Source organism: Canis lupus, chromosome 34, assembly GCF_011100685.1.
Source record: "Canis lupus familiaris isolate Mischka breed German Shepherd chromosome 34, alternate assembly UU_Cfam_GSD_1.0, whole genome shotgun sequence".
Classification (NCBI taxonomy): domain Eukaryota; kingdom Metazoa; phylum Chordata; class Mammalia; order Carnivora; family Canidae; genus Canis; species Canis lupus.
The window spans coordinates 36884832-36897618 of record NC_049255.1 but is presented as its reverse complement, the minus strand read 5'-3'; the positions used below and the strand labels follow the sequence as shown (position 1 = coordinate 36897618).

The 12787-nt window shown below is 43.2% G+C and overlaps 1 protein-coding gene across 1 annotated transcript in view; it reads right to left on the bottom strand.

The window, feature by feature from the left end:
* Positions 1–6372: 6372 nt before the first annotated feature.
* FNDC3B (fibronectin type III domain containing 3B) overlaps positions 6373–12787 on the bottom strand; it is a 339739-nt gene continuing 333324 nt past the window's right edge. Inside the window, exon 26 of the mRNA XM_038583908.1 lies at positions 6373–9973. Within this exon, the coding sequence (XP_038439836.1) occupies positions 9662–9973 (312 nt within the window). The 3' untranslated portion in view covers positions 6373–9661. The remainder of the gene's footprint in view (positions 9974–12787) is intronic.

The window sequence follows — 12787 nt, the reverse complement described above, 5'->3', positions numbered from 1 at the left end:
AGTCACGATGAGATCACGTGTGTTGTGTTAAGCTGCAAAACCAAACCACCTTCAGAACCCACGCCTGCATTCCCTTTCTCTTTACTCCCTGAGTACATTTACTCTTTTCTATGCTATTTCTTAGTCCCCAACCCCTGGGTGGTAGCATTTGAAATAAGCTTGTAGAAACATGGAGCAGCAGTGCTGGGGGGTGGCTGGACAGCCTTCCTGACTGGCAGTTCTGTAATCCAAGTTCCAGACGTTTATAGCGTGTGGTGCTGGTTTTTTCCATCCCAGTTGGAGGCTGCACATGTGTGGAGGACCTTGCAGACTCTTCTCTGATTATTTCATTCAGGGACTTATTTCATACAAGGACAACCCTCCCTTACTCATACATCTGACCCTGGATGGGCATAGCTGGCCCCTTTTCCTTTACCAGGAGGGGAGAGTGGCAGTAAAGGGATGGACTAAAGCCAGGAGGTCAAAGCTATAGCTGCTGGTGCTTTATATTTGTTTACATCTTATGTTACCACCACCACATGTATGAGATAAAGTCTAATGCTTGTACCATGTGGGTCACATCTTTTAAATACAACAGCAGAGGAGATCTAGAAGGGTTCTCGGCAGGCTGTGCAGCACAGGGCCGGAGTAGCCAGCCTCGGAAATGAGCTAGAGCTGGACTTGAATCCTCCACCAACACGGCTAGGCCTGCACTTCAAGAGGATACCTGGACTCACCTCAGAGTGGTGTGAGGAGTCGTAAGTGAGATAATGCATGTCAGGTGCTTGGCAGTGCTGCAGGGGCTCATTAATAAGGGCTCAAATTCAGCACCTTTTTATTTTGATTTTAATTTTAAGAAAATATAGCTTTCCTAAGTTCAGTGTATATTGCTTAAAAAGTAAAAACAAAACAAAAAACACCCTCCTCCCCCCAACACATAGAGCAAAAGGCCAACTCTGCTTGATTTCCCAGCCTAGCAATCCTTTTTTTTTTTTTTTAAGATTTTATTTATTCATGAGAGACAGAGAGAGAGAGAGAGAGAGAGAGAGAGAGAGGCAGAGACACAGGCAGAGGATGAAGCAGGAACCCTGCAGGGAGCCTGATGTGGGACTCAATCCCGGGACTCCAGGATCACGCCCTGGGCCAAAGGCAGGCGCTCAACCACTGATCACCCAAGCGTCCCCCCAGCCTAGGAATCCTTGAGGTCGTGCATTTCACGCATTAAACATTCTACCCGAAACAGGCCCTCTATGCAATATGAAATGGGTTTTCAGTGCTTTCTGTCTTTGTTGGGAATGTTCTGGTCCTTCAAGTAAGAAACTCAAGTCGAATTAGCTTAGACACAAAGGGTCATTAGGAAACTGTCCAAGGGGCCAGCGAACCTAAGGACAGAAAGGATTAGGCCCTCTTGGCCCAGCTGCCCTTTTATGCTCTCCCGAGCTCATCCTCTCGCTCACTGAGCACCGGCTTTCTCTACATCATGAAAAACAGCTGCTCGGGATTTTCAAGCTTTTCCTCTTGGAGCTCCAGCCGTTAGAGCAAGACCACCTTGAGTCGTAATCCCAAATGGCTGGAGCCAGCCCTAGATGAACGGAGTGGAGTCTGAGCGAGCGGTTTCCGGACGCAGCAACTTGTGGAGACTAAGGGGAAGGGCTGGGAGGGGGTGTTGGTAGCCCGCAGGCCCAGGACGGAGGGCAAGCAAACCCCTGGGGGTCCGCCAGACTTTTATGCTCTTCCCCGTGCCTCGTGCCTCGTGAAGCCAAAATGCTTCATCTCCGCTCCTGTGAAAATAACCTTCTAGAACTTTCAGGGTTTGGGCGAAAGCACCTGAACTTCAGATAAGCCAATTTTCGCTCCGGCAACTATTCCTAAGTGCTGAGATGAAAACTCCCGCGCCGGGGAGGAAGGTGCGGGCCGGTTACTGGGGCGGGCGTGGGATCAGCTGCACAAACTCCTGCAGGTCAACTTCCAGGTCCGGGTGGACTTTTACCTCCACTCCGCCTCCCCCCCAGAACAGAACCCTTCACATGAAGATAAAAGAACGTACTTGCAGATGCTGACTTAGTGGCAGCGCACAGGTCCAGGCCGTGGGGGGCCGCGGTGCGCCGCCTCCGTCCCCGCTCACCTGCGTCTCATCTCCACCAGGTGTGGGTAGCACCTGCCCCATTAGTGTCCTACTTCTTCCCTAAACTGTCGTACCACTTTAATCTCATCTGCTTTTCTGGGATACGCCAGATACCATTTTTCCTAGCTCAGTCCACAGAAAGCACGAAAGTCACAGATGGTAAACCCTGTCCCCCCCGGGAGGCCAGGCTCTGGTGCGGGGCCATCAGCACGCAGTAGCGCCTAAGCTCAAACCCTGTCAATGTGGATCAACATGTTTCTCATATAACTTGTTTGACTAGGAAACAAAAAAGCCTGTGCCTTCGGTCCTGGGGAAAAAAACCAAACCAAACCAGAAGCATCCTTTATTTATCCTTTGCCTCAGAAACGGGGAGAGAAATGGATCCCTTTGACGTGGTTTTGTCAACCATAAAATTGATTTTTATTACATAACACATACATACAGGTTTTTTTTTTTTTTCATCTAAAAGGCCAAAATATTATAGTTAAGGCCAAACTCCTCTTTGATCGTCCCCGTCCCACTTCCCGTCCGGGCAGATCCGAGTCTGGGATTCAGACTGTGTCCTTCCAGACTTCCTTGCCGCCGGCCCCGGAATCTGTTGGTTTAGCGTCGCTCAGGCCGCTCCCAGGTTCCTTCCGTGCCTTGAACCCCTTAGTCTTCACCTCCTCTTCGAGGGGCCTGTGTGCCGGAGGCCGCTGCATTCCAGATTGGGGAAGCTGAGCCCTCCGCCCTAGCCCTCCTCCCCTGCTCACACAATGCCTTGGGACCAGGAGAGAGGAGACGGGGGACTCCCCGGGGACTGTGCCACAGGCTTCAGCTGCCCCCCGGTACTGCGGCCTCACACATAGGCACTGAGTTTTTTTGTTTTATTTTTTCATTTGTTTTTATGGAAGTTTGATTTGCCAACAGAGTATAACCCTCCAGTGCTCATCTCATCAAGTGCCCTCCTCAGGGCCGTCACCCAGTCACCCTATCCCCCCCCCCCACCTTCCCTTCGGCAACCCTTTGTGTTTCCCAGAGTTAGGGGTTTCTCATGGTTTGTCTCCCTCTTTCCCCACTCAGTTCCCCTCCTTTCCCCTATAATCCCTTTCACTGTTTCTTATAGTCCCAGATGAGTGATGTTTCCACAAAGGCCCCCAGAAGGTTCTTCCCAGTGTGAGCTCTGGGTCAGCTCAGGTAGTGACAGGGCTCTGGGGAGCACCTCCTGGTGGCTGCAGGGGGACGGTCAGGGCTCCCATGGAGCTCCTGAGGAGGGGAGTGGATTGAGCAGGGGGACACCACAGAACCTGCTCTTCTGACCTGAGGCTCCGACTGTGACAAGGCTTCGGTGGAAGTCCAGAGCTCTGATGAAGTCGACGTCGGCATTTTTCTCTTTGCCACTGCTTGGGCTGCTTTTGTGCAGTGGGTGTACGGACGGTCTCCATCAACACCCGTGTGGCCACGTGCACAGCAAATGCCCCAGCCCATGGGGACGGCAGTTATTCACCTCTGTTGAGCGTCATCATTCCCGGAGAAGACCTAGAGTTGCCAGGTCTTTCGAATTTTAGTAGAATCTGGAATTCTGGTATTTGGATGCATCTTCCACATTTTAAATGGTACATTATTAATAACTGCTTCAATTAAAATCAAAATATTGTCCTCAAAATAACACAGCCGTGGCAAAAAGACTGGTTTGGCGCAGCAAGTCTTACGGGTGCTATCACTGCTCTGTGAACTGTTCCTCCACAAATCTTTTTTGTGGCGTCTACGTTGTGCCAGGGCATGGACTCACGCTGCAGGGCTGATGGGGACTCGCCGCCCCAAGCACTCCCTCCCTCTCTCCAGTCCAGCAGCAGCGGTGGGAACCTCCTTGCGTCGCCACTCTGAATAAAGGCTGCCTGTCCACGTACCCAATGGCTAGTTTTAATTAGCACAAGGTGAGAGATCCGGGTTTAAGAGGCTCATTTAGAGTCCCTGGCTTGGGGTGCATATGTGGGGGGCAGCTATACAAACTGGTGACTAGGGTAGGAGCAAAAGGCCTTTGGGGCAAAGGACCAGGCAGCCAGCTTCTGACCTGCATGAAAATCACTGGGGGCAGATCCCGACAGATTCTTCTTTTTTGGTTTATTCGCTTATATGGGAGAGCAGATCCTCTAGTAGCTTTGGAGAAAAGGTGCGTGGGAGGCAAATTTGTGAGATCTCACTTTTCTAAAAATGTCTTTGTGATACTTCACACTTGGCCAAGACTGAGCAGGTGAGAGATCTTTCTTTCAAATCTCAACATACTTGCCTCACTGATTTCCAACTTTCAGTGTTGCTACTGAGAAGTATAAAGCTTTTGGATTTCTAATCCTATGTGACCAGTTTGCTATTTTGGGGAGCTTCTCTTGGTCCTCGTGTTTTGAAATTTCAAGATGGCGTGCCTTGGGGGATCCATTTCTATTTATTGTGTTGGGTACCCCACCACCCTTTCATTCTGGAAACACATTTCCTGATTTCTTCTCAATTTTTTGTTCTTTCTCAAGTTCCTATTACTTGGATAATGAATGTCCTGGTCTGATCCTAATCTTCTATCTTTTCATTTGTTTTCTCTATTTTGGGGGTTATTCTCTTAATTCTAGCTTCTAACCCTTCTACTGAACTTTTAATTTGGGGAGTAGTTTCATGTTCTTCAAGCATTCTTTTCCAATAGCATTCTACCCTCGGTCTAAGGATGATTCATTTTTTTCTCTCATCTCTCTGGAGGTAACGATTGTTTTCTGAAGCTTCCCTTAGTCTCTGATTCTTCCAAGTTGTTGGCTTCCCGCTTTCCATTCAGGTTGAGCAGAGGTCAGGTCACTCTTCGTTGACTAAAGAGCCGACAGATTGCTGAGTGAGAGTTTCACCTTAGGGCCCTGGTCCTCAATCCTGGCGGCAGGGTGGAATCACCTGGGGGGGCTTTAAAAAACACTGCCGCTCCAGAAATGCTCATTTTATTGGTTTAGAGTATGATCTGGCTGTAGGGGTTCTGAAAAGCTCTCTCCCTGGTGCTATTACTGAGCAGCCCAGACTGAGAACCACCACCCAAGGGCGCTCCAGCTGAACCACTTCATTGATGATCTTTAGATCTTTTTGGCCCACGAGGCTCTCTAGGTACGACTCTTCATATTCTCCTGTATGCGCGTGTTCATTGGATCCCGTTTTTGATCTGGTACCTTTACTGTCAACTGGGGTGGATTGTGTCTTCCAGTCTAGGGGCTATTTTCACCTTCTGAGGATAAACCTGATAGGCTTCTGCAGGGTTGCAGCTGTCCAGCTGAAAATAAAATGAAACAGGGAGGAATTTTATGGATCTAATGCCTTTTTAAACAGCTTTCCACTAGTAGTATTTTAGGCTCCTTTCCCTCCACATCACTTCCAAAGGACATGCCTCTGCCAGTCTTCGAGCCCTCAGAGTACTTCACATGTCAGCTGAAGGGGTGGATCATTTCTCCCCTTGCAAAATTAGAATTCAGCTTTTTTCACTTAGGTGTCCAAAATTCTGGTGCTAGCAAGCTCTCTGCCAGTCTTCCCAGTGTCAAGGGGAGTTGGGACTTAAAAAACAAAAAAAAATCCTTTACTGTATTTTCAGTGGCGTGTTACAGGAGCATGCAAAATCTGATGTGTTCAACTGGTCACTCTTACCCATAATAACAGCTATCGTTCTTTATGACGCAAAGCTCACTTTCTTATATGAAGTTTTTCCATATTTTTTTCCAGAAAAAAAAAAAAAAAGAAAGAAAAGAAAAGAAAACAGGGATTCCTAGCGAAAACAATCAAAACATAATGAAACCATGGCCCTAGCAAGGATACTGGTGCTTTATTGCTCTTGTTGTCGAATGAGGCCCAGAGGAGGGAAGAAGGAAGTCAAAACGGTGGTTCTTGGTCACGGAGAAGGGAGCGTTCTGGGTCTTGGCATCCAGAGGTAGGCCTGGGCTCCTAAGGTTTGGCATTTGGATACTAACCAGCAGGTCCTGCACCTGTATGGTGCACGATCACATTTTAGTTGTCCCGTGTAGGGAAGTGTGAACTTTTAGCTTCTTTTGCAACATTAGCATATGCGATTGTGGCCTGGGATCTTGCAGGACCTCAACCAGCAGGAGCCGGGCTGCAGCTGCCCCCTTAGGTGGTAGAGGACGGCATCATGCACTGGGCCACCTGCCTGGCCTCCAAAGGCATTTGGATTTGCAACTTTGGGGATGTGGTTCGAATTTTTAAAAAGTAACAACAGCAGCAGCAATCCTATTCATGGCAGAAAAACCCTACTTAAGTCAGAAAGAATTAAAACATTTATTGGGCATAAATATATTACATATACACTACGATACAGTTAGGTATTACATAGAGCATAGTATTTGCAAAATCTATACATTAAAATTGATATGGCAGTTTTAATACAATGTATATGAAATAGTCTAAAATTTACAATACAGGAAAACATGATTATTTTTTTTTCTCCTAAAGTTGAAAAGCTTGGAATGTATGTCCAACAGTGAGGTAAAACATTTTGTCTTTCAATTTAAAGAACTGTGCAAGGATAACATTCAAACACATTCAATTAGGGCACTTTTCAATTTTGACAGGAATACTGAATTACTGTAGCCAACAAAACATAGTTAGAAAATGCCAACATTTCAAGTTGATAAGAACAAGGCAGATAATATCAAACAAATCTTTTAAAAAACTTTTCTTTTGAAACAATTTCTTTGAGGACAAAGGGCAGTTTGCTTCACATGATTGGAATTTCTTGTGCCAGGGAGGAGTCTGACATACAGAGCATTGGAAGCCAGCCACTCACTCATTCCTACACATCGCAAAAGGGTAAAGAAATAAGGTTAATATGACACTTTATTTTATTGTTCGTGTGTAACGGCAATATATATATAGCTATGTATCAATGTCACATATACATATTTGTGATAGAAAACCACGCCAGATGGAGCAGTAATTTTTTGACTGGAGGGATTATAATGAATACCGACTCATGGAGAACAATAAAATAAAGTGCTGTCAGCTGGTATGTGACACACTTCAGCTTTCTGGTGTTCAACAGGATGAAAATCTCAAAAATATGATAAAGTACTCCTAGCAATCGTGGCCTAACATATTATTGCATTTAAAACATTTCAACCAATTCTGAGAATTTCTTCATAGCAGCAGTTCTGAAGTGTTTCCAAAAAGGGCCTCCCCCCGCCCCCCGCATACAGAGATTTTGTACTCAGTTGAATCTTCATTGCTTAAAAATAATGCCTTTTCCCCACTTCCCACCCACTCCCCTTCCCCTTCCCCGCCCCCCGCCAAACACCTGCACGAGATGGGTCTCAGAAAATGCAGATGCAATGTTATTAGTGGGTCATAATGCATAATTAAATAGAGGGCTGAGTTTTTGGAAGGCCAGAACTTTGGCAAAAATATATTTACCTTGATGCCATCACTTTGCAAGGCTAATTAAACTAATTATTATAGTCAATAACAAAATACAAAACTCTCTAGTACTTACTACATCAATATAGGCACACAGAATAATTCATTGATCTTAGCACTTTCTTTCAAGAGATGATTATGGTTTTTTGGGTACATGTAAACGTTTCAATCACTGATAATGGATTTTTTTTGTTTTTTGGCATTTAATGCACTAGATGCTCTTATCTTTTAAAAACACAAGAAAGTGTCAGAAGATTGATAATACTACAGATGTTGCCAAGGAACAAACTGACCTAAAATTACAAAAGTATAAAACACACAAAAAAAATAACATGCTACAAGGGAAAATTAGTACATAAGTACATTTAAAAAATTTTACAATAAATAAAGATTGCACTGTAATTGGCATTTTAAAGTACTGTATGCAGAATATAGTATAAATAAACCAAAAACAAAATAATGTTGGTTTCCCCATGACTTTGGTATGGGAATATTATAAGCTAGTACAGGATACTGCATCTTAAGACAACATAGACCAAGCACAAAATCGCTATGATCAAGAAAAACCAAGTAGCAAAAATATACAAAAACAGAAGCAGGGGGATACACTGTGTCTGTTGCACCCTTTTGGAATATATTTGCACCTCCAACTCTTAAATGTCCCTGAGGTACGCGAACATTATGGACTTTATATAAATAATCCAATGACTTTGGGTTAAAATTGATTATCTCATGACTCAGAATAAACATGCAAGAGTAACACTTTGCACTCCAATAGCACCTGTTGATCAAGGATCTCAAAGCACTTACAAACATTAGAATCCCCATTTTATTTCATTTCATTTTATTTTTAATGCACGGGAAACTGAGGCACAGAGAGGTAAAGTGACGTGTTCAGGTCACGCAGCAAGTTAGTGACAGATCCAGGGAGAGAATCTAGGCTCCTTCACCCCCAAACATCATCCCTCTCCACACACACGGCCAGGTCATCCCCACAAAAGTAGGAACTACAAATTTAGAGGACTCTCTTTTGGGTTTTATCAGTTTTGATCCGCTGTTAGATCACCATGATGTGCACTGAATTAAGGGACTGAAATTCAATCACTTCGTTGATACCTCAAAGAACAGCCTAACGGCAAATCTTTCCAAAAACAATGAGCTGACATGTAAGAAGATTGCTCACAATTAGTGTAAATCATGGACAATGGGCAGAGGCACTAAACTGTCACCAGTTCTCGTCATATAACTCTGGTCAAACAACAACAGAATATAATAACTCTAGTGATTAGATTAGAAGTAGTTATACACAAAGACAAACACACAAGTTAAAGCAGCTTTTAAAATAGCCGAACAAGGAAACAACTAACTATTGCACAATGCCCTCTTAAAGTTACTGCTATGAATCGCTGGGGGAAAATCGACAATGCTCCATCATTTACAGGTGCATTTTGGTTACTTGATTTCTTAGGCAGCTCATAGTGTTAAAATCATAAGAAATACAGATGATTAAAACGTTTTAGATTAAAGTACACATTTTGATCGGAAGGAGCTAAACACAGTTAAATAACTGAGTGACAGAAGGGTTGTTTAGGGCAGCCTTATCTGAGTGAACACATCTTCTGTACGTTGTTGCTGTTGTGGCTGTAGTTGTGTGGTAAATACTATGACAACACTGAAATCCTCGACCTGTAAGTACACACACTGTGATTCACGTTCACAGATACAGATGGTCAGGACAAAAGAAGTGACTGGTGAATATAAATTACTGAACCGTAACATGGAAAAAAAAAAAAAAAAAGGCTTGCAAAAGACATCAGTGAGAACGGAATAAAGGCAAATCTGAAAATTTAAAAGAAAACATAAGAAAGCTAGCTTTTGGTATCTGGTTTGCTTTTCTTCTTTTTTTTTTTTCTTTTTTTTTAAAAAAAAAAAAATCCAGTTTAATCTCTTCCTAGTTTTGCATTTCAAAAAGGTGCACCAAAACACTGATATTTTATTTTTTCCTAGCTAAATCTGTAAAACAAGAGAAGTATATAAATCAAAGAACAGAAGGGCTTAAAAAGGGAAGTATCTGAATAAATGTGTGTATTAAAATGTGTAGAATTAAATTCATACCTCTAGTTTTGTTGGGTTTGTTTACTTCATTAAGAAGTACTGTAATATAAAGGCAAATAAAATGGACAAAGTTGCGAAGCCAACCACAATGAGGGCTGCAAACTGTTCATCAGTAGGCATCATGCTCTTCATTTTGGGATCGTCTAAGCTCCCCGTGTCCCCTGTAAGCATGACCTCACTTCGTTGTAATACAAAAGCCGCAGAGGGGCTGAAAGCTCCGCTTAGCTCCTGAGAGGTGTCTAAACAGCGGCGGCACACACACACGCGGAACCTGTAGTCTGTGTTGGTCTGGAGGCCTGAGATTTGGAATGTTGCTTCTTCTCCCTTGTATACCTTCAAACAAACAAACAAAAGTCCTGGTCAATTCATTTGTAGCAACACTGTGGTCTCTAACGTAATAATCTGGTAACACCAGGGGCCTGGTGGACCAGGCTAGTATTACTCCATACTGACCGTAACAACAAAAATTGTGTAGAAAGGCATTTCTCCTAAAGAAGGTGTGCCAACCCATTGTGAACCAAGAGAAATCAGAATGTGGTGATACTGGGTGTAAGTAATATACATCTAATGAAATACTTTAAGCACTCGTGATCTTGTTCCACAGAGCAAATTCGCATTTTTTTTTTTTTTTTTTTTTTTTACACAGAACAATTAAAAACGGTTGTGCAAGCAATAAAATGCCAAGTTTCGGTGGGATGATTCTGACAGTTGCGTATACCATGTAACAGCACACCATGAAGATATCCCAAAGTACACACACTTCTTTCTATAATTGGCTTGGCCTGTTCTAGAAGTTCATATAAGTGGAATCCTACTTCATGCCCGCGCTTGTGCTTACAAGACTCATCCATGTTATGGATTCAGTAGTTGTTCCTTTTACTGTGGGGTAGTGTTCCATCACCGACCGTACTTCGGGGTGTCCATTCTCTTTTTGATGGATATTTGTATTTTTTTCCAGTTTGGAGCTTTTATATAATAAGACTGCTATGAGCATTTTTGTATAAATCTTTGAGGACTTCTGTTTTTTGAACAAAATACCTAGGAGTAGGAGTGCTGAGTCACAGGGAAAGTCTATATATAATTTCCCAAAAATGGTTTTCCCAAGTGATTCTATCACTTTGTACTCCTGCCAGTGGAGTATGCGAGTTCAGGTTGCTCCACATCCTCATCAACATTTGTTACTGTCAGTCATTTTCATGTTAGCCATTCTGATGGGTGATAATGCCATGTCATTTGCATTTGCCTGATGCTTAATGATGTTTCCAACCTTTTCACGTGCTCTTTGGTCATTCATGGATCTTCTTTTGTGAGGAGTATTTTCAAGTCTTTTGTTAATTTGTAGGAGCTCTTTTTGTAATCTAGATATGAGTCCTTTGTCAAGATACGCATTGCAAATATCTTCTCCCAGTTTTGTGGGAGATATTTGCCTAATTGTTTTCTTGAAAACATGTTTTTTGATACAGTCCAATTTATCACAAATTAACACAAATAATTTAATGGTCTATTCTGGTCATACAGAGAGTAAACACTTAAGAAAATCCTCCTACCCCCACCCTGCCCCATTACAGTTCTAGGATAATTTCCTTCCCTTTGTTAACTCTGATATAATCACCATTAGGCCTACCATTACAGGGACTTGAAAACTACCAGTTTACTTAGTTTCCATCACCCTTTGAGTTGACTGAAGCTAACGAGTCTATAAGGAAGGATGGGAGGTCTCATAAGGTTCTTGTGTCAAAGTGATAAGTGAGACTCAAAGTTAGAGAAAATGATAACCACAGTAAAATTACATAAAGATTCATGGCTTAAATGAGAGTCAACGAATAAAGACAAGAAAACAGTACCTGGAACTCAATCAAATCAGTAAGAGATTTGGCTGATGAACAGTTAAAGTAAAACTGACTCCTTCCCGTATGAGTGGCCCTGAGCGTCTATAAAGCACTTAAGACATGCCTCGTACCTAGTCACTGCAAGTAAAAGTAAGCCATTCTACTACTTAGAATTTTAAAACACCTCCAAGCATATTACTGAAACAGCAATTAAACGTGACAGGCGTAAGCATTTTCAACCGCTACAGGCTGACTTGGTAAAGCTGTCAATTTTAAGCATTAATACAAATCCCCTAGAAAATACCAAGTATATCCGATCGTCTCAGTGTTGTCTGAAACACTCTCCAGCTATAAGGTGTTTTTAAAGCCTGGTGTGTAAACTTCTACCAAAGTGCACTGGCCATGCATTTAGTGTTGGGCAAAAGGGCCTCACAGTTTAGAAAGGGACCCAACTTCTAATGTTTAATTGATATTTAACCTTTTTCTTACGATTTTTTCCCCCTCTCTCCTTTTCAAACTTTACAAGTAGACTTTAAGTGTCTTATCATACTTTTGTTTTGTGCCAAAGTGCGAGAAAACCAACTGTCTGTTTCTTATGCTTACCCAGATTCAACTTTGCTTTTGCTGTTCCATTTGTAAGATTTTTAAGCATGCTCGCTGCTCCCCCTGAGTTACCCGATTTCTTTAAGGAGTGTAGCAAGAGCACTGGCACCTGGAGTCCTAGACAGAGCGAGGCTGGAGCAGCAACCAAGCATGAAGGAGTTGTAAGAAGACCCCCCACCCCGTGGTACTGAGACCACTCTTTCCTTACTGTTCCAAAGATGAGTTAGTTAAATGCATGGTTTAAGACGAGCTTGCTGTTACGGTGATTGCCCCCAGCCCACACCCTGCCAACTATACCACGATGGAACCATCTATGAATTATTTCCCGACACATGAGTGGTCTCAAGAAAACAGTGGTATATATTTATTTTTCTTTAAAGAGCTCTTTTAACTGTGAATTTTTTTTTTTTTTTTAAGATTTTATTTACTTATTCAGAGAGGCAGAGACACAGGCAGAGGGAGAAGCAGGTTCCCTGCCGGGAGCCCGATGTGGGACTTGATGCCAGGACTCCGGGATTACAACCTCAGCCAAAGGCTCAACAACCACTGAGCCACCCCAGGTGCCCTTGCTCTTTACTTTCTTAATCTAGATTTAATTTCTCAAGTTAAAATGCTCGAGTTGCTATTTTCTGAGAAAAGTCTTGTCTTGGAAATTGCTGGGACTGCTCCTGAAGGGAATGATGTTCAGCCCACGGGACCAGCACACCAGTTTGAT